Genomic DNA, 25,874 nt, shown 5'->3' with positions numbered 1-25,874 from the left:
CAATGCTGATGAACAAACTAATATATAAGAGTAAGTCCCAGAAGTGCTGGCAGAGTCCACATCCACTGTAATGATGGAGAAATGTGAAACAGGAAAGACCACCACCGAGCAAATTAACAGGGTACTCTTACCGACTGTACAGACCCCTACGGGTCAAAACAAGCCCAGAAAGTATTGCTGACACTGGCAGGAAGGGACCAGACAATTTCCAGAAGCCTCTTTCCAATGATCTTAAACATGGGTTCCCCCAACTCCTCCTTCAGGCACTCTAGAAATATAAAAGACAGAATCCCCTCATGGTGTAGCATTTCAATAAAGCATTTATTTCAGAAGATAAAAAGCAGATTACATTTCCATGGATGTATCATCGCAAATCGGTAGCGTGGGTTTCTAACCGACAAGATGGCTGCCGCGTCCCTCGTCTGCGCATGCATCTCGGCGCCAGCCAATCCCGACGCGTTTCGTCATAGAGTGACGTCAGGGGTGTGGCTTGGCCCGAGACGCTCGCCAATAAATAGCAGAGGGAGGCGGGATAATCAGGCCTCGTCCGGAAGTCCGCCCATCACAGGCGCCTTGTGGAAACCGGACGTGACACCTAGCCCGGAAGTATACGCCCCTCATGGGCACCAGAGACCGGACCTCGCTCATAGCTGTCTGTCTGCAATTACTGCCTACCCACGGAGAACAGACAGATACGAGTAAATGGTAGAAAACCCGATGGAAACAACTTAACATACATAGTTGTCTGCCCGGCGGACAAAGGGGGAGGCATCGTGATCTTGGATGCTTCCGCCTAGGATAGTGAGATGAAACGATTACTATCTGATCGGAACACCTATGTTCCTTTGCCCAGGAATCCCACGATTAGTTACAAGAAGGAACTCCAGGTGTTGGTAGATAGGGGTTTCCAGCAAAAGCTGTTGACCGAGAAGGAAAGGGACTTTTTGGTCCCCTCGGCACCTCGAATCCCGGTGATGTATTATCTACCGAAGATCCATAAGGATTTGGTGAACCCACCCGGGAGACCCATCATCAGTGGCATTGACTCTGTCACCTCCCGGGTGGGTAAATATATCGACAGCTTTCTGCAACCTCTAGTGTTGAAGACACCTTCCTTCCTCCGGGATTCTACGAAGGTAATCAATGAATTAGCCCAGAGAACGTGGAAAGATAGTTACATCTTAGCAACTGCGGATGTGTCTTCTTTATACACTATCATTTCACATCATCACGGTATAGAGGCAGTTGCCCATTATCTGGGACGGGATACCTTGCTGAATTTTCAGAGGGAGTTTTTGTTATCCCTATTAAATTTCGCCATGCAACACAACTATTTCTGGTATGATAACATCTATTACCGGCAATGTCGTGGTATTGCCATGGGGGCTAAATTTGCGCCCAGCATGGCGAATCTATTTATGGCAAGATGGGAGGAGGATGTTGTCGGTTGTGTCCCTGTGCCGGGGTTGGTCCTCTGGCGCAGGTACATCGACGACATCCTCCTCCTATGGGATAGAGATTTCGATTCCTTGAGCCATTTTATGTCCACCCTTAATACCAATGATAGAAGTATCTCCCTGCAGTTTGAGTCCAGCAGGTCTGAGATACATTTTTTGGACCTCAGGATCAGGGTGTTGGAGGGACGTTTGGTCACTTCGACCTTTTTCAAGGAGACTGACAGGAACGGATTTATCGAGACAACCAGCTGCCACCATGCGGCATGGTTGAAATCCGTTCCTGTCAGTCAATTCCTTAGGTTGAAGCGTAATTGCTCAACTAGGAGTGACTTCCTTAACGAGGCTGTGATCCTCCGTGAGCGATTCCTGGAGAAAGGCTATTGCCAGGAGGAATTGGATAGAGCCTTTCTTAAAGCGGATCAGAGAAAAAGGACTGATCTGTTGAGACCGAAACCGAAGGTTAAGAGTGATGCTATCCAGCATGCATTTTTTTCCTCGTATTCGGTGCAACATTACTCTGTCAAGAAGATCCTTAGGAGACACTGGCAAGTCTTACGCAATGACAGTGTTCTGGGTCCCTCTCTTCCTGAAGCACCCTCGGTGGTGTTTAGAGGGGTACCACCACTGCGTTTGCAGACAGCGCCAAATATTCAAAACCCACCCAAAAGGGTTTCTTTCTTTCAGGAGAGGGGAGGATATTATCCCTGCAGGAAATGTAACATTTGCAAAATAAACATTGCAGGGGGTAGGAGAATTGACTCCTTCCAATCATCAGCCACACAGGAATCCCATAAAATACGGCCGTTCATCTCCTGTTGTACTACGCATGTAGTATACCTATTAAGGTGTCCATGCGGTAAGGATTATGTAGGCCCACTATTCGCCAGCTCCATGTTCGCCTACAAGAGCATGTTGCGAATATTGCTAAAGGGTTCCCAAAACACAGTGTATCCCGTCATTATGACTTATGTCATAATCGGGATCCTAGTGGCACTTTGTTTTTGGGCATAGACCGCTTTGAGGGTAGTTGGAGAGGAGGTAACAAGACGAGAGGTGTTTCTAAGCTTGAAACCTCCTGGATTTACAGGATGAAATGTTATGTCCCTTTCGGTTTGAATATCGACTGGGACTTAAATGCTTTTATTAACAATTCCTAGTATCCTCCACTCCTTTGATTTTTCCTCTAGTACCTCCTTGTTCATGTTTTTTACAAAAGATCATTTTATGTAGTGTTTTTTGTGGTATTTAAGTTGAGTACTATGACATCACGGCCATTGATTGTGTTGGTCACGTAGCCGTTTAAATTTACCATCTAAAGGCTTTAGGCCATTGGGATGTCATTTTTATAACTTTATAATATGTTCATTTTTAATATGGAATATGTATATTCGGCTGTTTTCGATGTAGCGATGTAATGGGTTAATTGGCCACAAGATGGAGCTGCTTCCCAGTTTGTGCCTTTCTATTTAAACAACTATTCTTAATTTAATTTGGGATTAGTTTTGATCATTTAAACTGATCTAAGAGGCCCGTTGTATGTTAAATTGTTTCCATCAGGTTTTCTACCATTTACTCGTATCTGTCTGTTCTCCGTGGGTAGGCAGTAATTGCAGACAGCTATGAGCGAGGTCCGGTCTCTATGGTGCCCATGAGGGGCGTATACTTCCGGGCTAGGTGTCATGTCCGGTTTCCACAAGGCACCTGTGATGGGCGGACTTCCGGACGAGGCCTGATTATCCCGCCTCCCTCTGCTATTTATTGGCGAGCGTCTCGGGCCAAGCCACACCCCTGACGACGTCACTCTATGACGAAACGCATCGGGATTGGCTGGCGCCGAGATGCATGCGCAGACGAGGGACGCGGCGGCCATCTTGTCGGTTAGAAACCCACGCTACCGATTTGCGATGATACATCCATGGAAATGTAAGCTGCTTTTTATCTTCTGAAATAAATGCTTTATTGAAATGCTACACCATGAGGGGATTCGGTCTTTTATATTTCCCGAGTGCCTGAAGGAGGAGTTGGGGGAACCCATGTTTAAGATCATTGGAAAGAGGCTTCTGGAAATTGTCTGGTCCCTTCCTGCCAGTGTCAGTAATACTTTCTGGGCTTGTTTTGACCCGTAGGGGTCTGTACAGTCGGTAAGAGTACCCTGTTAATTTGCTCGGTGGTGGTCTTTCCTGTTTCACATTTCTCCATCATTACAGTAGATGTGGACTCTGCCAGCACTTCTGGGACTTACTCTTATATATTAGTTTGTTTATCAGCATTGTTGGATATGGATTAGCGCGACACCATTTTACAACATTAAAGTTCATTTGGCAGGGGAAAAAGCCTAGAATACAGTATATGGTTCCCAGTAAAGAGAAATCACAGGGGGGATTAGCGGCACCAGACATTAAAAGATATTATATAGCATTTATAATCTCATATGCATGATTGAATGGAAAAAAATAAATTCAGATAAAAAGTTGGGTTAAGATCGAAACCACACTAAGCAGAACACAATTAAATAAGAATATCTGGATTGCACCAAAATATAGGGAAATACATGACGATACACACGAATGACAAGAGTTGTATATACAGTTGTGCTCATAAGTTTACATACCCTGGCAGAATTTATGATTTCTTGGCCATTTTTACGAGAATATGAATGATAACACAAAAACTTTTCTTTCACTCATGGTAATAAACGGTGTTTACTCTTTTTAAATAGTAATGACAACAGAAACTACCCAAATGACCCTGATCAAAAGTTTACATACCCTGGTGATTTTGGCCTGATAACATGCACACAAGTTGATACAAAGGGGTTTGAATGGCTATTAAAGGTAACCATCCTCACCTGTGATCTGTTTGCTTATAATTAGTGTGTGTGTATAAAAGGTCAATGAGTTTCTGGACTCTTGACAGACCCTTGCATCCAGTGCTGCACTGACGTTTCTAGATTCTGAATCATGGGGAAAGTAAATGAATTGTCAAAGGATCTGGAAAAGGTAGTCGAACTGTATAAAACAGGAAAGGGATATAAAAAGATATCCATGGAATTAAGAATGCCAATCAGCAGTGTTCAAACTCTAATCAAGAAGTAGAAAATGAGGGGTTCTATTGAAACCAAACCACGGTCAGGTAAACCAACTAAAATTTCAGCCACAACTGCCAGGACAATTGTTCAGGAGGCAAAGAAAGACCCCCAAATAACTTCAGGACTCAGGACTACAGGACTCTCTGAAAACATGTGGTGTGGCTGTTTCAAGATGCACAATAAGGAGGCACTTGAAGAAAGATGGGCTGCATGGTCGAGTCGACAGAAGAAAGCCATTACTACACAAATGCCACAAAGTATCCCGCTTACAATACGCCAAACAGCACAGAGACAACCTTCCAACCTTCTGGAACTAAGTCATTTGGAGTGATGAGACCAAAATTGAGCTTTTTGGCCACAACCATAAACGCTACATTTGGAGAGGAGTCAACAAGGCCTATGATCTATGATGAAAGGTACACTATTCCTAATGTGAAACACGGAGGTGGATCACTGATGTTTTGGGGATGTGGGAGCTACAAAGGCACAGGAAATTTAGTCAGAATTGATGGCAAGATGAATGTAGTATGTTATCAAAAAAATCCCAGAAGAAAATTTGCATTCATCAGCCCAAAAGCTGCGCATGGGACGTACTTGACATTCCAACGTGACAATGATCCTCAACACAAGGCCAAGTCAACCTGTCATTGGCTACAGCAGTATAAAGTGAAGGTTCAGGAGTGGCCATCGCAGTCTCCTGACCTCAATATCATTGAGCCACTCCGGAAGATCTCAAATGTGAAGTTCATGCAGGACAGCCCAAGAATTTACAGGAACTGGAGGCTTTATGCCAGGAAGAATGGGCTGTTTTACCATCTGAGAAGATAAAGAGACTCATCCACAAATACCACAAAAGACTTCAAGCTGTCATTGATGTTAAAGGGGGCAATACACGGTATTAGGAACTGGGGTATGTAAACTTTTGATCAAGGTCATTTGGATAGTTTCTGTTGTCATTAGGATTTAAAAAGAGTAAACACAGTTGACTAATAATTAACGGCTTCAGCCAAACACTAACCATGAGTGAAAGAAGAGTTATCATTCCTATTCTCTGAAAAATGGCCAAGAAATCATAAATTCTGCCAGGGTATGTAAACTTATGAGCACAACTGTAAAATATGGGACACAATACACAGAAAAGCTAATTGGGAATATAACTCTCCATTATTACAATTAGAAGGCACAAAATATTTTGCACCTGGGAATGAGACAATTCAGTAATTGGATTAAAAACACGCAGTTAAAAGATATTACAAAATGTGGAAAGATTAAGTCATATCACAAACTCAACACTAGGGGGGAAAACAGGATATTAAATGAATGGAGATATCTTTAGTTAAAACATTTTGTGAGATCCCTGCCTCAACCCATCAGATCCGAGACGGACTTGAATCTAGTGGAAAAACTTTGCAATCCACAAACAAAAATAAAACATCGTATATCTCAGATTTACAAAATGTTAACTGAGATGGCGGGCCTGAGGAAACCTCCATTCAAAGATACATGGGAAAAAGAGATAGGATCACGTTTAAAAGAGCAGGAAGTGAACGATATACTGAGAGCCATACACTGCCATGCGATCGATGTAGGCACCATTGAAACAAACTATAAAATGCTTATCACGATGGTATAAAAAGCTGGTAAAAGCACATAAATGTCATCCAGAGAAATCAGCATTGTGTTGGAGGGGCTGCAATGTGTAGGGCACAAGGTTTCATATTTGGTGGGACTACTGGCAAAAGGTACAACAGTTTATTAGGGAAATTACAGGAGTGACTAACACGGATGAACCATGGACGTGTTTATTCCACAAAACAGTTAAATGAAAACAGCAGTATAAAAACACGATAGTTCCAAACCTTTTAAATACAGCAAAGGGGGCAATCGCAAAAAAATGGTTAGACGCAGAAAGCCCCACTCTTAGAGATTGGTTCAAAAGTACCGAATACATATACAACATTGAGCACTTAGGAAGCAGAGATGAGGAACGGGCAGAGAGTTTTTCAAATAAAATGGGTAGACTTCAAAAAGACCAACAAATATACAGAAGTATGGGTAGATTAGGGGAGTGATTGGAGAGTTATGCAAACGGAGAAGTAGGAGTAGATGCACAATAAAGGAATAGAAGAGTAAAGAAATGGGGAGGGAGGGTACATGGGTTGGGGGATATAGGGGGAAAAGGAGACCAGAATTTACAAAAAGATCGAACAGTTGAGACCAGGATCTAAAAAATAGATTGAACAGTTGAGACCTGGATCTAAAAAAATAGAACAAACAGTTAAACCAGGATCTAAAAATAGATCGAACAGTTGAGACTATAATCTAAAAAATAGATCCAGTGAAAAACAGAAACATGGGTGAACAGCAGTTGATGTTTCACACTAGTCACATACTTGTTTATTGATTTATACTGACTACTTAACGGTCTGTGTTGTTGGTCAGCTTGGAAACATGAGTTTTGAGCAATGGTTTTAGGTGATATTTTTTCCTCTTCCTTCCCCATTACTGGTAACTGTGTATGATTATAATGAAGCTATTACATTTTCTAGAACCATATATCCTAAGCAAATGGATGTATACCCTGTCAGCTACTATTTTATATACTCTGTACGGTTTTGAAACTTTACTAAAAACTATTGATACTGTATATCACATGTGTCAAACACAAGGCCCGCGGGCCGAATGCGGCCCTCCAGTCCATTTTATGTGGCCCTCGCACCTCTCCTGGAGCTGCAGGAGAGCTCCAGCCCTCCTCTGATTCTCCTCCAGACCCCGTACTTTCTGCTTTCCAGCAATGCTTCTTCCCAGCAGCAGCACAAGTTAAGGGGGGTTCACAGTGATGTATTGGAGGGTGGGGGACTCAACTTCTGATGGTGAAGAGGCTCTTGATATCTTATGTAAGGGTAAGGGATGCTGTGGACATAATCGGCCCTTTTGAGGGGAATTATAATGCTGATGTGGCCCGTGAGTCTGACACCCCTGCTGTATATGAAAAAAAAATTTAAATAAATAAATTGATGATCTAAAAATAGATCGAATAATTGAGACCAGTATCTAAAAATAGATCCAGGATCAAAAAATAGTGCGAACAGTTGAGACCAGGATCTAAAAATAGATCGAGCAGTTGAAACCTGGATTTAAAAATGGATCGAGCAGTTTAGAACAGGATCTAAAAATAGATCAAACAGTTGAGACAAGGATCTAAAAATAGATCAAATAGTTGAGACAAGGATCTAAAAATAGATCAAATAGTTGAGACAAGGATCTAAAAGTATGAAACCGTTGAAACTAGGGCTGCAACAAATGATTATTTTCATGATCAATTAGTTGTTTGAGTATTGTTTAAAAAAATTGGCTAAAAACCTCCAAAAAAAGTGTGGTGTGCAATTTAGTTCATGTAATCATTAAAAAAACACAAATTATTCTTGAATATATATATATGCAGTAGTATATATAAATAACCTGCTATATGGAAACAAAAAATAAAAATTAAAAATACCTAATACATGGTTTTGCAGATCAGATTTTTTTTAGACAGGACTTTTATATTTTATATATATATATATATATATATATATATATATATATATATATATATATATATATATATATATATATATATATATATATATATATATATATATAGGCCAATAAGTAGGATATACAGGGGGGTATTTTAACTGGGAGTTAGACATAAAGCTACATGAAGGTGGGGGATATAAATCATTTTATATTAAGGTAGTAACATTTTAAAATGTAATGCATAAAATTATATATATAAATTTGTTATGCCTTTATTTACCTCCAGTCTATTAGACTGCATTCACACTTGAGCGTAGCGTTTTTTACCGTGATTTTACCGTGATTTTCAGGCGTTTTTTCCAGGCGTTTTTGGAGGCAGGCATTGACATCTATCAAAAACTCTGGTAATCAGCCCAAAAAGAAACTCATGTACTTTTTTCAGCTACAGTCATTTTGCTTCAGACGCTGATTTTCCATACGCAGAAGCCTTAAAGTGACTGTAAATGTTTGATTTTGGTTTTCTAAATAACAAATATGGCATACTTGCCTAATGCATAGAATGTATTAAGGTAAAAAACTTTCTGCCTTTAGAATCAGTTTAAATCACTTCCTTCTCCTGCCCAGGACTACATGCCCTATGAGATATTGCTCCTCACACATTTACAAGTTCTCAGGCACTTACCGACATGTATGGACAGTGTACTGAGCTGTTTGTGTGTTGCATTGTGTATACTGACATGTGAATGGTGTGTTAATCTGTATTTCTGCAACACTGTGTATGCTGACATGTAAATAAATACAGTAAAACCTTGGTTTACGAGCGTTTTGAAAGACGAGCAAAAATTTAAATGTTGCCTTGATATATCAGCAATAGTTTTCATGTTAGACCAGAAGGCATCCGTAGGGGCTGGGCTGACGCATTTCCAGGGTGAACCCTCTTCCTCAGAGCCAATTCCAAAGGCGCTGGTGTACAGTATACAGTTCTGTATGTGGCAAGAGGTCCAGCAGTGCTGGTGGTTCCCAGTGCTTCCTGCAGAACTCGGAGACACTCCCAGCTGGGTGGGCGGACGTAACACGCAATCGAAGCAGCCGAAAGTGACATCAACAGTTCCCGAGTGTCTCCGAGTTCTGCAGGAAGCACTGGGAGTCACCAGCGCCCCCTTACCTCTGGCCATATACAGAACTGTATACTGTACACCAGCGGCTTTTTCTGTAAAGTACATATACATAAGTGGCTTTACTGTACAGCACATATACATCAGTGGCTTTGAAATTGCCTTAACATTGCGAGTGTACTGTAATTTATTTATTTTTCTTACAAAAAGGAGCTGTGGATTGGGAGCCTGGTCATCATGGTATATGGAGCAGTGCCGCAAAGTGCAGGTTAATTGGTTTTATTTTTACAGTATAAATTATACTGTACAGTACTGTATTTTGAAGTGCAGGTTAATTTATTTTAACAGTACATTTTATACTGTATTTTGTATTGCCGTAATCATTTTTATATAAATAAATGGTTGTGGAACGAATCATCTGAGTTTCCATTATTACTAATGGGGAAATTTGCATTGATTTACAAGTGCTTTGGATTACAAGCATTCTTCTGGAACGAATTATGCTCGCAAACCAAGGTATTACTGTAATGGATTCTGTATGCAGGCCAACTAATCGGCTGACCAACTGATCGATAATGACAATTTTTGACAACTATTTTTACTGTCAATTATAACCGATTATGTTGATTAGTTGTTTCAGCCCTAGTACACTTGCTAAAGGATAAGTTCACTTTTTGTAACATGTTACACCGATATTCAGAGTGCAATATGTAACATGTTACAAATGTACTGGCCCCCGCACCCACCGATTCCCCGTTTCAGCAGCAAGCAGAGGATTTTCTCCCCCCTTACTGCCACAATGTAAAGAAAAAACGCAGACATGCGGGGCCTGCCTGGCCGCCCCATTTATTTAGTGTTCTGGTAATTAATTGACAACTACTTTGTAGCAGTCGGCTTGTGGTTCTCAATGAACTACCATGGTGCTGTTGAGCGCTGTGGTAGTTCATTGATTCTCCCTGTCAGTGTAAAACTGCCTTCCCATAGGATATACGGATACACTGACAATGTGCAGGAGCCCAACATCAAAAATCTGCTGATCGATGGTGCAATGCTTTCCAGGCTCAAAAAAAAGAAAATAAATAAAAAATAGTAGACGCACATTTTTTTTACCTGTAAAAAACATGTATTTATTTATTTTGTTCTTTAAAAGGTGAACTTATCTTTTTCAGGACTTTTTTTTTTGTTCTGCAGCCCCAGGTCACCAGAACTAGTGTCCCCAATGGAAGATTTCCCCTCTATTACTTTTGTGGAGACAACCCAAAATTTGGGATTTTCTTTACAGGTAATGGTAAACATGACAAATATAGAGGGTGAATCTCCTTAACGGGGGCACAGAAAATGATAAAAACTGACAGGTGTTCTAATCTCTCTCCACTCTATCCAAAAGTTCAGAAAAAGTTTTGCCTGTAGTTACAGTTGAAATAAAATAGTCCAAATAAATTTACATGGCTCCATAAATTCGCTCATACTAATTGCATTTCAGAGAGTTCATATCACTTTAACGGTTGAACCTATTTTCAGCCATTTGCCTAATTTCAGAGAGAGGGATGACTACTCTGCAAGACTGATGCCTAAATTCCAGAGTTGTCAGCCCTCTCCCCATAGTTTACAGCAGACTGTAGAGATCCCAGTTACGACACCTGACACAACTGGTCCTGAAAAAGGAAGTAAGCAGTGCCCAGGAGTCCACACCCCCAACAGCCACTGGACTAGATGCAATCTCAGGCTCCTGCAGACAGATACTTGTAGGCATTTATTCACAGGATACTGTGAATGAATGATTCAGACATGCTGTTTTTATATTGAAACAGCGTGTGCAGGGAGAGGATCCCCCACCTGCTGTCACAAGAAGGGGGATGTGGGGGAGAGACTTCAGATGCTGGAACAAATTACACATTCTATCAATTTTTAGGGTGGAACATGTAACATTTTCCAAAGGTGATCCTTTAAAATAAAAAAAACACCCCACTACCTGTCCTCTTCCCCCTTCCTTCCCTAAACACCTACCTAGCTGCATTTCCCCTCTCCCGCGCTATCTCCGGTGCAAGCATGACTTCCTGGTTTCACAAGAGAAATTGAGGGCAACCGAACCATGGGCTCCTGTGAGAACAGAGTAGAGGCGTGGCTTATCAGTGCTGCGTCTGTCTGTAAAAGCGCAGCTTGCCATAGGATCTGACAGGAGCATGCACACACAGCTGACTTTTTAGCCTATAGCGGAGATGGGATGGTGAAAAGTAGCAATATTTCTGCTCAATATCGTTATACAGAGTAGGAAAGTGTTCCTGTTTTTTAAATTTTGCTTTTATTGTAACTTCAACTTTCTAGGTATTAACCAAAAGAACAATCAAAGAAGAGCTACTGATAAAACCATTGTTAAACATATACAAAGCAGAAAAAACGAATTGAAAAGGATATACAGGGATGGAGACCATAGCATGACCTGCTTGTCTCATGTAAAGTCCCAAATTAGGGATGGAGGCACTGTGCTATACAGGACAATTGCCTCATATATAGTCCCAATCTGTGTTTTACACTACATCCACCAAGGGTTTGGAGGTGTATGCTTCTCAGCTGGTCGTTTTCAGTTTGTACCATCGCAAGAACATTGCTATTAGAGTTTTGAGATACTTTTGAGGGTTGGGGGAGGTTTGGGCTGCTCCCTACCACCTGCCTCCTATCCATCCATTAGCATCCATGTGCTCCCAGTGTGGAGACACTCAAATTAAAAGTGTTAGGACTGCAAGTAAAACAGGGTGCCGTGTAGTGGCCCAGCAGCTCACACAAGCGTTTGCAAATGCGTGTCAACTAAACCCCTGTTCTTTATTTATATCATGAGACAGGTCTACTTGGTTGGTGGCACACTGGAGGGTGAGTACATCAGACTGGGGGCTGGCTGGCTTCCATGCACCTCTCTCAATCCTTTTCAATTTGTTTTTTCTGATACAGGGATGGAGACGCTGGGCATACCTGCTGGTGTCTCACCTAAAGTCCCACATTGGCCACATTGTTTATTGTAAACATATACAAAGCAAAGCCAACAGCCATTACAGAACATGCCAAAATACACATGCAAAGAGATGTCCCAACATTCCCAGAAGCAGATCAGAAACATGAGAGTAATTTTCAGCAATCTGAAAAGGGATGTTAACAGAGTAAATAAGGGGTGTTCAATTATCCAATCTGTCAAAACAAAAATCCTGTTTTTTTTAATTTCCACATTGATTGGCTATTCAAAAGGGAACACAGCTTCCACTTTTTTTTTTTTACCAAGCTCAAACACCATTCACTTTTCTGAAAAAAAGAGTCTCCACTCATTAAGTTGAGCAACCCCAATGCTGCAACACTCCACAGTAAATTTGAAAATGAAGAACTATGTACCTAAGGCACTTACGTTAAATTAAATTTAAAATTAAATTGCCATGTTGAGGTTCCTGGTGGGTATTCTCCTTGCTCATTCATAAAGGTTAACCCCAGCTGAATTATCTTCAGTAAATCCACATTACAGCGTAAAAGTTGGTACTGATAGTCAGCATTGCTCCTGAACTCTCCGATTGGTCTCGCAACTACTCCTGGAAACTCTGTGTCCTACAAAAAAGAGATAACGTTATAGTTCTCTTAAATGAAGCACATAATAACCAGCCTATGTTTCTAAAGTAGAAGTAGTGTAACAAAACAGGAGGAATAATCGTTTAGTATTTTGACAGTCAGGTGAAAAATTTTCACTCTCTTTGTGAATGTATATGGATTTTGTTCCCTGTGTTCTGAGGTTTACTCAGCCCACTCCCAAGTAGCAAATACTCATCTACTCCTCTTCCCTTTGCCAACCCATCATGGGAAGCAAATTGAAGTACCTGACACTTCAGATATGAGTGAGCATGTGACGGTGCCTCATGGCTGGCCTGAAATTATAACATGGAGCTGTAGAAAAAGCCATGTGTAAGCGCTGACAAGGTGGTTTGCAGCTTACACAAGGATCCCCCCCCCCACACACACACACACACACACACCCACCCCCTCCAATGGCTGAACAACACAGAAGCAAGGAAAGGTGCTGCGCTAACTGACTTTTTTACTTTACCCTGCATGGGCAAATAAAAAGTTCACTGGAACGTGGTTCTAAAAGCTGAAGGTTTCTGAATACAGCAACCCCCTTATGCTTACCTGTGCCTGATCTTGATCCAGCACTGTGCAGAGAGCAGCAGCTCTCACTGCTCTCTCTCTCTTCTCATAGGCTCAGTGACAGAAGTGCAAGCCTTTGGCTCCAGGTGCTGTCAATCACAGCCAATGAGGAGGAAGTGAGGCCAAGCCACGCTCTGTATGTCAAAGGACACACAGAGCAAGGCTTGGGGGCGAGCCTGCATGAGTGCCCCCAAAAAAAGCAGCTTGCTATGATGGGCAATCGGCAGGGGGGGGCAGGAGCAATGACAGTGGACCCGAGAAGAGGAGGATTGGGGGTGCTCTCTGCAAAACCATTGCACAGAGCAGGTGAGTATGGCACGTGCGATTTAAAAAAAAATGGTGGTTTTACAATCACTTTTAAAATATATAATATACATTTTTACTTATGAATAAAAAAATAAAAAAATAAATAAAAAAGGACCCATGATTGGGTTTATTCAAGAATGTGAATATTCAGTCTTATATTATAAATCGTCAGAGCGCATGCTCGGAAACGCGTCGTCATCACGGCGGAAGATTCTGTGGACGGCTATTGCAGCTCACCCTGCGGTCTCAGCCTCAGTTCCATGCCAGTGACACCACTCCACTTCCTGCCGGACAGGAACAGGAAGGACTGAGAGGAACACAGACACCCAGTGGTAAACCCCATGCCGTCAATGGATTCCGGAAGGACCCACCTTACCTACATTTACTTACCCTGATGTAAGTTTTTAATGTATCTTGCCAATTAAATACTACAGTCTTTACTCAGAGGGGCCTGTTTTCTCCCTTTGTTTTTTTTCATGTTTGGAGATTGCTTCCGCTCCCCAGCTCCCCGCTGGCCCTGAGTGCATGGACTCTTTCCTCTTTCATTATAAAAGACTTTTATGATAGGCTATATGGCTACCCCATGGACTACCTTTTAGTTTAGTGCTATTAGCTTGCGCCACTTTGTATTTTCTTTTATATTATAAATCTGCTGCTTTATTTCCAAAAGGTTTTACATGCCCCTTTATTTTCTTTTACCTACTTTGTCTGAGCCTTAAATCCTGCTCCTAAAATCACATGCGATTTCTGTGCGGTGCGAATTCAGCCATACAGTTTCTACAATCGGATCCCATGGTGGTTCACACCAGTGCGATCCGATTCATGTGCGAACTTTCAGATCGCACTGCGATATGCGATCTGATCTGGGGGTGTCATTAACTTGACACTTGAATTGACACCCCCGGCGATTCTCATATGGCAGTGTGAACTGCCTGTGCTGCGAATGCGATGTGGGAACACGCAGTAGACTCACAGTGTTCCCGCATCGCAATAGTGTGAACCGGCACTTACACTTTAGCTTCAGGGAGAAGTCACCTTCAAGTAATTGTAAAGCTTTACTTTTTTGATTCATTAAAATAAGAAAACATGTCATACTTACCTGCTCTGTGCAGTGGTTTTGCACAGAGTGGCCTGGAGCAAGCAGCTTGCTGTGGGGGCACCCGAACCAAGTCACTGCTCTGCCTATCCATTTACACATGGAGCTGCAGTTCGGCTCGTCCCCTCTGTCTCCTGATAGGCTCACTTGCTGTGATTAACAGCAGCGGGAGCTAGTTTCTCCCACCGCTGCCAATAGCCAATTAGGAGTGTGGGTCCCCAGAGAGGCAAGACTCTCGTGGACATCACTGGATCGAGAGGGGGCTTGGGTAAGTATTGAGGGGGGGGGGGGGATGCTGCACACAGGAGTTTTTTTTTTATCTTCGTGCATAGAATACGTAAAGGTAAAAAACGTGTGCCTTAACAACCATGGTTCCTGCATTTTCAAATGGCCTGACATCCCACACTGTCCAAAACAGGTAAGCCGTTCAGGTGAAGATACTTCCAATCAAAGCCGGGTGCGTGTCAGATCCGTAATCCTTGCAGCACCATACATATAAAGACAAAGTACCGCACTCTGATATGAAAGAAGAAAATGAATTTATTCACCACTTGTAGATTCCATACACGACTTGTGACATCAAGAACCAAAGGTTGAAGCGTTTCACGAAATTACATTTGCTTACTCATAACCACACCACACACCGTGAAACGCGTCAATCTTTGGTTCTTGTCCTTGATGTCACAAGTCGTGTATGGATCTACAAGTGGTGAATAAATTCTTTCATATTGGAGTGTGGTCCCTTGTCTTTATGTGTATGATCCCACACTGTCCTCCAACACCCATGTGAGTTCATAACATTGAACAATAACAAACAAAAGATGTGAAAGCTCATTGGTTACTGGTTTAGTTTTAGCAAATATGACCCTGTTTGTCCAATAACTATCTAATATACTGAATATGTATGTCGAAGGTTCGTCACACACATTACAATCTAACCATGCAGTCTTTGTACAATAAACATTCGATCATACAAAGGTTGTAACTGTAAAATGTAATACGAGGGCCTACCTTGTCTCTGAAAGCAAGTTGTATCCAATCAGACAGGTTAGATCCAAAGGAGATTGTAAAGTGTGTGGTGAGCCTAAGGTCTAAACTCCAAAAAGTAATTTCAGTATCTTGCTGCTGAGTGAGGTAAACCTATAACAAATCTGGGAAATTCTAATGGATCATATCATAAAAATATGTTTTGAAATGTTATCCTCAATGAAAACTGCATGTCAATATGTTCAGCACATCTTCAGTTGCCTCATAATCAGTTTTCTGGAAACAGGGTCATAGCCAGCAAGAAGTTAAAGCACTCAAAGGAATGAGATTAAATGTAGGTTAGACCTGACAATGGGTGATCCCTGATGTGCTGCTAGTGGTTTGGTAAATATTTAAAGAAGAGCTTACTACTTAAAAACTGATGACTTACAACGGGACAAGTCCAATGAGATGTATGGAATCGCATGGATTTCTTTCTCTATTTTATTTTGAATATACAGTTTAACTAACAGTATAACTATAGCTGTACCTCTGGTGCTATCACACTGGACTTTCTGGCCTTCTAAAAAACAGCTGTAGAGTCAAATGACCTCCTCTTCTTTTATCCAATCACAAAACGTTTTGAATCATGTGAACGAACTCACAAAATACAAAGCCTTTTGTGAATGGCTAGGGGAGACAAGGGGTGGGCAGTCATACAGCAGCCAAATCTCTTCTGTCAGTGTAGGAAGCATAGCAATAGCCATTCTGCTGGTGCTCAGCAAAAATGGTCAACAAAAGACAAATCCACGAGGTGACATATCCCTTACTGGACTTAACCCTTTGTAAATACATTTGGCTGCAGAAAATATAAGAAGACAATTGGCCCACTATGAGCAACAAATACCTCTTCCCACAGCCAACCTACTTGTGAAACGTGGTTATCCCGATTAGATTAGGAAACTGGTGACATAATTAACAAGGCCTGAAATATGAGCATTAAAGTGGGGTACACACTAATAGAAAATCTGCCGAAAATTCCCGTCCGAGGTAAAATCGTCCGATTTTCGCCTAGTGTGTACACAACTATCAGCAGCCGACGCCGACATTTTCAACGGAAAAAAAAACGGAGGGACAAACACCAAAATTTTTATCGTCCGCCCCAAGACGACCAATTTTCGTTGAATGTGTATGCAGTACGTCCGTGAAAAATCGGATACCAAAGACGACGCATGATCTGAAGTTGCTGACAACCCGGAAGTCTAGGAACAAATGTGCCAAAAAAAGAAAAATCGGACGAGAAATTTCGTGAACATTTATGCACTGTCAACTAAAAACGGTTATGAACGCTGAGCAAGAGAGAGAAAAATCGGAGGATATTTCATCTGATTTTCGTCAAGTGTGTACGGCCCTTAAAGGAGTTGTAAAGGCAGAAGGTTTTTATCTTTTATCTAAGATAAAAAGCCTTCTGTGTGTAGCAGCCATCCCAACACCCCCTAATACTTACCTGAGCCCCATCTCTATCCAGCGATGTCCACAAGTCCCTCGGCTGTCCAGCACTCTCCCTCCTGATTGGCTGTGACACAGCAGTGGAGCCATTGGCTCCAGCTGCTGTCGATTAAAGCCAGTCAGCCAATGAGGAGAGAGAGGCGGTAGGACCAAGCAGCAGCTCTGTGTCTGGACACAGGGAGCTCCAGCTCAGTTCGGGTGCCCCCATAGTAAGCTGCTTGCTGTGTAGACACTCAACAGGAGCGAGGGGCCAGCAGCAGCGATGAGGGACTGAGAAGAGGAGGATCTGGGCTGCTCTGTGCAAAACTACGTCACAGAGGAGGTAAGTATAACATGTTTGTTATTTAAAAAAACCCATGAGACTTTACAAATACTTTAAATAGCATTCTACATCAAAGCACATAATAGCTGACTGACCTTTCACTAACAGTACTTTGGCAGACTTATCTCACAATGTGCGATTAATAAACCCTCAAAGAATAGAAGGAACTAAACCAAAATCATCTTGTGTACTATTTTTTTGTTGGTTTCAAAGATGGTGGAATGTAAAAAATTAATCTAAAAAGAACGTCTTAAAATGTGTAAAATAATTATTACAAATGTTTTCATTTATTTAAAAAAAATGGTGTTTCTTCTTCTTCTGTGCCACACGTCTTCAAAGGAGAGCTTTACTTTGAAAAGACATTAGAACTTTAAATAAATCCTGGGACACTAGTCAACTGTACACATATAACGTGTACATTGTATGTCTATCTAGATAGGCCAACTTCAGGAATACCAAAAAAATTCCCCCTTGCAGTGGGTACTACCATTGCTCATTATGTCTAGGAGGTACAGTGCTGGCACTATCACTTCCCCATCTCCCCACTCTAGCACTCTGCTCCTAGCTTGGCATCATCACCTACAATATAGGAACATTAACTATGTACTGAACGTTGAGACTAGAGTGCAACCGCTGCCAATCTCAGTGACTGCTGCGGAAGACCGGTTGCAGTGCTGAAGGTATCCTCCCGGAGCAAGAAATAAGCTAAGTATTTCCAAATCCTGAGACATAACAAGCAAGGGCCAGTTCACACCGCATACAGTCCAGTGCATTTTTCTCTGCATCAAAAACAAACGGACAGTAGTTTATATGTATTTCAATGGCAAAGTTTACACTACTGCAGTGTGTTCCAGTACAATCAACAATGGTAGAACATGGTGCAAGGGACTGCACTGAATGTGGCAAAATGCATCAAAAATGCACCAGAACACATTACAGCAAAAAAAAAACAACAAACACAGGAAACTTGGAAAAACTCTCTGCACACTGGAACGCATTGAAAAACACATCAAAAAGGAGTATTCAGAAATGCACCCAAAAAACATCTGGACTGCATTACTGGGGTGTTAACCGGCCCTAAAGGGTATATATATATATATATATATATATATATATATATATATATATATATATATATATATATATATATATATATATATATATATATATATATATATATATATATATATATATATACACACACACACACACACACACAAAAACAGTATCTCACATTTTTGTAAATATTTTATTATATCTTTTCATTTGACAACACTGAAGAAACGACACTTGTTAGTGTGACAAGGTCTCAGATGTGAATGGGGAGCAGGTGTGTTAAATTTGGTGTTATTGCTCTCACTCTCTCATACTGGTCACTGGAAGTTCCACATGGCACCTCATGGCAAAGAACTCTCTGAGGATCTGAAAAAAGATAATTGTTGTTCTACATAAAGATGGTCTAGGCTTTAAGAAGCTTGCCAAGTCCCTGAAACTGAGCTGCATCACGGTGGCCAAGATCATACAGCGGTTTAACAGGATCCACTCAGAACAGGCCACACCATGGTCAACCAAAGAAGTTGAGTGCACACGCTCAGCGTCATATCCAGAGGTTGCCTTCGGGAAATAGACGTTTGAGTGCTGCCAGCAAAGGTTGAAAGGTATGGGGGGGGTCAGCCTGTCAGTGCTCAGATCATACGCCCCTCACTTCAGGGACTGGGCCGCAGGGCAGTATTCCAACAAGATAACGACCCCAAACACATCTCCAAGACGACCACTGCCTTGCTATAGAAGCTGAGTGTAAAGGTAATGGACTGGTTAAGCATGTCTCCAGACGTAAACCCTATTGAGCATCTGTGGGCATTCCTCAAATGGAAGGTGGAGGAGCACAAGGTCTCTAACATCCACCAGCTCTGTGATGTTGTCATGGAGGAGTGGAAGAGGACTTCAGTGGCAACCTGTGAAGCTCTGGTGAACTCCATGCCCAAAAGTGTTAAGGCAGTGCTGGAAAACATTTTGTGGCCAATGGTGGGGACATTTTCACGTAGGGGTGTACTATTTTGTTTCCAACAGTTTAGACATTAATGGCTGTGTGTTGAGTTATTTTGAGGGGGCAGCAAATGTACACTGTTATACAAGCTGTACAATCACTACTTTACATTGTAGCAAAGTGTCATTTCTTCAGTGTTGTCACATGAAAAGATATAATAAAATATTTACAACAATGTGAGGGGTGTACTCACTTTTGTGAGATAATGTGTATATATATGAATACATGAATAAATATAAATGGTGCGCTAATTCAAAATATAGTGTACATTTGTGAAAATGTGACAAACAGGTGTTGATATGTAAAAAACCAACAAATACAGTGAATAATAATCCACATCCAAGGTGTATAAGTAACTTTGACTCAAATCAAATATATATATTTGTAGAGTGGAGTTGGCCTTTAAAACAGATAAAAAGGTGGATTTATTAGAATATACAGCTGTAACATTCACTCAAATGCATACACACCCTCCTCCCTGCATTTTACTATACATTACCAGCTAAATATAGAGAAACATTACCCAGAAGATTTTTTTTTTCTTTTACATTCTTTATTCAAGAAAAGAAGTACACCACAAACACTCAGCAGAATAACATGGCACAGAGCAAATAATACCCAGAAGAATTTTATAAATTCAAACATTTTTAGAGAATATCTAAACCATGGGTGTCCAACCTTTTGGCTTCTCTGGGCCACATTGAGTGTAGAGAAATTTTCTCGGGCCGCATATAAAAAATATACTATAGTTAAGGTATATAAGTAGTAAAATGCCGCCGCGCTCTTCCCATGCCGCTGTGCCCCCCGCACTAATTTAGCACAACTAGAGGATGATCAAATGAAATGGAATCAGTATACAGTGGTTTACTTTTTATGAGAGATAATAAAGGAAAACTCTAACCACCATGACCACTTCAGTGATTTGAAGTGGTCATGGTGGTAGGAGTCAGAAACACTGCACATTCTCGCCTCCTCCCCCCTCCGAGGCAGCCTCTGCCTACCGTTAGTTGGAAGCTGCTGTGGCCGTGCCCCCGACCCAAATTCCTTCCTCCCCAGCAACAAAAAAAATTGTCAGGAGGCAGTGGGCCGCATTGCCCGCGGTTCCGGGCCGCATGCGGCCCCCGGGCCGCAGGTTGGACATGCCTGATCTAAACCAAAGAACCAAAGTTTAGTGTAATGCAGAATTCCAGTCCTTAGATGTGGGGACTTCATTACTTTTTTTTTTTTTCAAGCTAAGAACATTTGCAGCAAGTACAGAAAATACCTGTTGACCTTGATACTTCCAGTGAGCTAGATTGAAAGTACAAACAATATTATCTTCTCTTTCTGTAAACTACTAATCCCTTGTCCCCTGATGTAACAGAGATGAAGAGAGGAAGACGTGATTTACTTCCAGTCTGGATGACAACCATGTCTCCCTCCATAGATACAGTGGAGTGAGGGAGCGCAGCCACCCTGGGACAGGTAATTCTTTATTCTCAGTATTAGCAGGTAAAAAAATGACTATAATATCAGATAAATTTTATTGCATATTACTTCTACAGTATGACAGGTAATCTGTGGCTATGTGAATAGCATGAAACATTTCAAGTTATCCAAACTGACACAACCCCTAAACATACCATTGCAACATAATTATACTTGCGTATAACTTGACGGATTCTCTTCATCTGTTCATCCAGGTTGCAGGCCCAGACTTCGCAGATCCGCTGGCTGTGGTCCACTGTTGCGGCAGGCATAGTGGTATTGGGGGAGGGGTTCAGAGGCAGGCATCAAAATGTTGCGCGTGTCTACTGGGAGGTTTCATACGTGGAAAATTGCACTTTGCAAAGCTGAAACAAAAATGTATTTTTTTAAATCAGAATAAAAAAAAATGTAATTACCATCATCAATATTTTTATTACATCTATTGTAGCGGGGTAACCATGGTAACAGGTTCAGGAGACCTGCCTCCACTTTCGTAGAAAAATAAAGATGTCATTTTGGTGAGATATTCCCTAAGGGTTAATCACTTCTACAGGGATGCAGACACTGCAACGTTTCTCATCAGAACCTTTACCAGCTGATTAAAATGAATTAGTCACTCCCATTCAGAATCCGTCTCCAAAGACAGAAAGTGAAACAAACCACTTTTTATTCAGAGTAGAAGCAGGTAGGAATCTACAACAAAGTTTGCTCAAATCCTTGCAATGAACACTACTGTGCAAAGGTTTTAGGCATGTGCAAGACCAATGCTGTAAATTAGAATTTCTTTCAGAAATAGACGTGTTAATAGTTTATTTTTATCAATTAACAAAATGGAAAATAAATGTACAGAAGAGACATTCAATTTAAATCACTATTTGGTGTGTTAACCCTTTTCCTCCAAAGCTGCATCAATTCTTCAAGGTAAACTTGCACACAATTTTTGAAGGAACTCGGCAGGTAGGTTTGTTCTAAACATCTTGGAGAAGCAACCACATTCTGTGGATGTAAGCTGCCTCAATTCCTTCAGTCCCTTCATGTAATCCCAGACAGAGATCAGGGCTCTGTGGGGGCAAAACCATCACTTCCAGGCTTTCTTGTTCTTTTGTATGCTGAACACAGTTCTTAACCCCTTAAGCCCCGGAAGATTTTACCCCCTTCCTGACCAGGGCCTATTTTGCGATTCGGCACTGCGTGACTTTAACGGACAATTGCGCGGTCGTGCGACGCTGTACCCAAATGAAATTGACGTCCTTTTTTTCCCCACAAACAGAGCTTTCTTTTGGTGGTATTTGATCACCTGTGCGATTTTTTGATCATGCGCTATAAACAAAAAAAGAGCGACAATTTTGCAAAAATAATATTTGTCACATTTTTTTATATGAAATTCCCCCCCCCCCCCCAAAAAAAATTTAAAAATCAAAATTTTTTAACATTTTAGGCCAATTTGTTTTCTGCTACATATGTTTGGAAAAAGAAAAATCGCAAAAAGCGTATTTTGATTGGTTTGCGCAAAAGTTATTGCGTTTACTAAGGGAAAGATTTTTGTCATTTTTATTGTTTTTTTTTTTAACGAGTAATGGCGGCGATCTGCGATTTTTTTTGAGGGACTGCGACATTGCAGCGGACAGATCGGACCCTTGACTGACATTTTCCCCCTATTGGCTCCCAGGCTAGTGACGTACCGGTATGTCACTTTGCCTGGGAGGGGCTGACCGCCGCCGTATATAGTCGGGCGGCGGTCGGCAAGTGGTTAATGAAATTGGTTTATTTTATGTATGGGGTGGTTGTCCTGCTGCAGAATACATTTGGGGCCAATCACAAGCCTTCCTGATGGTATGGAATGATGAATACTAATCTGTCTGTATTTCTCATCATTGAGAGCACCATACCTGGCTCCCTTTAACTACATAATGCCCGCGCTATAGCTGAAAGACGCCTACAGCGTTGACCTAAATTGCCGGGAGGGCATACACTGACGTCCTCCTGTGCACGAGCCGCCTGCACGCTCCCTGCAGAGCGGCCCAGGTCGCTCTGTGATCAGCGAGTCCATGAGACTCGCCTGATCACAGATCGGAGTAAGGGGGCGGACAACACAAGGAGCCTGTTATTACCTTTGTTTGCCTTTGCCTTCGATGTGAATCTCTCTGAGGCTAGTTTCATGTTGCTCAAAGTTGCCTGACTTTAGCACCAAGCCCAGCCAGGCACTATTCTCCAATCCAATGCGAGTGTCCCTTTTGGCTTGAGGCATTCTCACTGGACAAAGTTGCAGGGGGTAGCTTTGAAGTAAGGCCTCTGGGAACAAAGTAAACAAGGAATGTTTTTGGTAGGGATGCACTGATACCATTTTTTTAACTGCGGGTATGAGTACCGATACTTTCGGTCAAGTATTTGCAGTGCGATTTGTGTCTATACAAAATAAACAGGCGCAAATTGCACTGCAAATTGCATGCTATTCCTGTCCGAATTGCATGCAGTTTCCCGCACCTGTAATTAGACAAAATGAGAGAGAGCACAGACTTCTAGTGCAGTAAACTTTATTAAATGATTACAAACAATGAAAAATGCACATGATTGTAGTCAAGCCTTGTTAACCCTTTTTCTGCCTAGTGTCCTACTTCTAGGAAGAGCAGCACAACCCAACTGTCAATGAAGATCTGAAGCTGTGTCCGTCAATGAACGAAAGAGAAATTAAACTTGTATTGGATTGGGCATATAAACCGCTCCATATAAGTATCGCTGCCAACATCCACTAGCAGCCACCATCAGAATGACACTTTTGGACAAGGCTCCACATGCTGGAGGCACGCTCTAAGCTCCGCATGCTGAAGGCACGCTCTAAGCTCCTCATGCTGAAGGCACGCTCTAAGCTCCGCATGCTGAAGGCACGCTCTCGGCTCCGCATGCTGAAGGCACGCTCTCGGCTCCGCATGCTGAAGGCACGCTCTCGGCTCCGCATGCTGAAGGCACGCTCTCGGCTCCGCATGCTGAAGGCACGCTCTCGGCTCCGCATGCTGAAGGCACGCTCTCGGCTCCGCATGCTGAAGGCACGCTCTCGGCTCCGCGTGCTGAAGGCACGCTCTCGGCTCCACATGCTGAAGGCACGCTCTCGGCTCCGCGTGCTGAAGGCACGCTCTCGGCTCCGCGTGCTGAAGGCACGCTCTCGGCTCCGCGTGCTGAAGGCACGCTCTCGGCTCCGCGTGCTGAAGGCACGCTCTCGGCTCCGCGTGCTAAAGGCACGCTCTCGGCTCCGCGTGCTAAAGGCACGCTCTCGGCTCCGCATGCTGAAGGCACGCTCTAGGCTCCGCATGCTGAAGGCACGCTCTATGCTCCGCATGCTGAAGGCACGCTCTATGCTCCGCATGCTGAAGGCACGCTCTATGCTCCGCATGCGGAAGGCACGGCACGCTCTCGGCTCCACGTGCTGAAGGCACGCTCTCGGCTCCACGTGCTGAAGGCACGCTCTCGGCTCCACGTGCTGAAGGCACGCTCTCGGCTCCACGTGCTGAAGGCACGCTCTCGGCTCCACGTGCTGAAGGCACGCTCTCGGCTCCACGTGCTGAAGGCACGCTCTCGGCTCCACGTGCTGAAGGCACGCTCTCGGCTCCACGTGCTGAAGGCACGCTCTCGGCTCCACATGCTGAAGGCACGCTCTCAGCTCCACATGCTGAAGGCACGCTCTCGGCTCCACGTGCTGAAGGCACGCTCTCGGCTCCACGTGCTGAAGGCACGCTCTCGGCTCCACGTGCTGAAGGCACGCTCTCGGCTCCACATGCTGAAGGCACGCTCTCAGCTCCACATGCTGAAGGCACGCTCTCAGCTCCACATGCTGAAGGCACGCTCTCAGCTCCACATGCTGAAGGCACGCTCTCAGCTCCACATGCTGAAGGCACGCTCTCAGCTCCACATGCTGAAGGCACGCTCTCAGCTCCACATGCTGAAGGCACGCTCTCAGCTCCACATGCTGAAGGCACGCTCTCAGCTCCACATGCTGAAGGCACGCTCTCAGCTCCACATGCTGAAGGCACGCTCTCAGCTCCACATGCTGAAGGCACGCTCTCAGCTCCACATGCTGAAGGCACGCTCTCCTCACTGACACACTATCCACGCTGACAGGTAACCAAGCAAGCAGCAGGACAGGGGAACGCTCGCAGCACGCAACCCAGCCGGCTCAGTACGCACCACTATGTGAGGGGGAGGGGCAGCACCAGGGAAGATGACAGTCCTATGACATGCCTGCCTCGAGGAGTGGTGGGGGAAACTGTGTGCGATTCGGAGAGGAATTCGCACCGAATTCCTGTTCAAATCACATGCAATTCTTTGCAGAGCAATTTGCGCCTATACATTTTTTATGGGCGCAAATCGCACAGCAAAGTAACAGTTTTGGGTATCAGGAGCATTTTTAAGATTACTCGTGAAAATACTTGATATCGGCACAGATACCAGTATCAGTGCATCCCCAATTTTTGGGTTAGGCCTCAAGCACACAGGAGCATAAATCAGCCCAGGTAAATTTTGGGTGGTAAAATAAATGGGCGCAAATTGCACTGCAAATTGCATGCGATTCCTGTCCGAATTGCATGCAGTTTCCCGCACCTGTAATTAGACATAAGGAGAGAAAGCACAGACTTCTAGTGCAGTAAACGTAAAAGTAGGAAGAGCAGCACAACCCAACTGTCAATGAAGATCTGAAGCTGTGTCCGTCAATGAACGAAAGAGAAATTAAACTTGTATTGGATTGGGCATATAAACCGCTCCATATAAGTATCGCTGCCAACATCCACTAGCAGCCACCATCAGAAT

General features: G+C 42.9%; 1 protein-coding gene across 3 annotated transcripts in view; it reads right to left on the bottom strand.

Moving 5' to 3' along the window:
• Window positions 1-25,874, bottom strand: part of CNOT7 (CCR4-NOT transcription complex subunit 7) — a 102,276-nt gene that overhangs the window by 68,500 nt on the left and 7,902 nt on the right. The window contains exons 2-3 of one of the 3 annotated variants that reach the window (XM_082243048.1): window positions 21,230-21,439; window positions 12,574-12,767 (exon numbers count right to left, since the gene is read on the bottom strand). In XM_082243048.1, coding sequence (XP_082099174.1) covers window positions 12,574-12,767; window positions 21,230-21,346 — 311 coding nt within the window. In that variant the 5' untranslated portion in view covers window positions 21,347-21,439. Of the gene's footprint in view, window positions 1-12,573; window positions 12,768-21,229; window positions 21,440-25,874 lie in introns of those variants that run through there. The other 2 variants (XM_082243049.1, XM_082243050.1) reach the window with 2 other exon arrangements.

This window comes from Pelophylax lessonae, assembly GCF_965119305.1.
Source record: "Pelophylax lessonae genome assembly, chromosome: 1".
NCBI classification, from domain to species: Eukaryota; Metazoa; Chordata; class Amphibia; order Anura; family Ranidae; genus Pelophylax; species Pelophylax lessonae.
The sequence above is the reverse complement of the archived record's forward strand: the minus strand, read 5'-3'. Positions and strand labels throughout refer to the sequence as shown.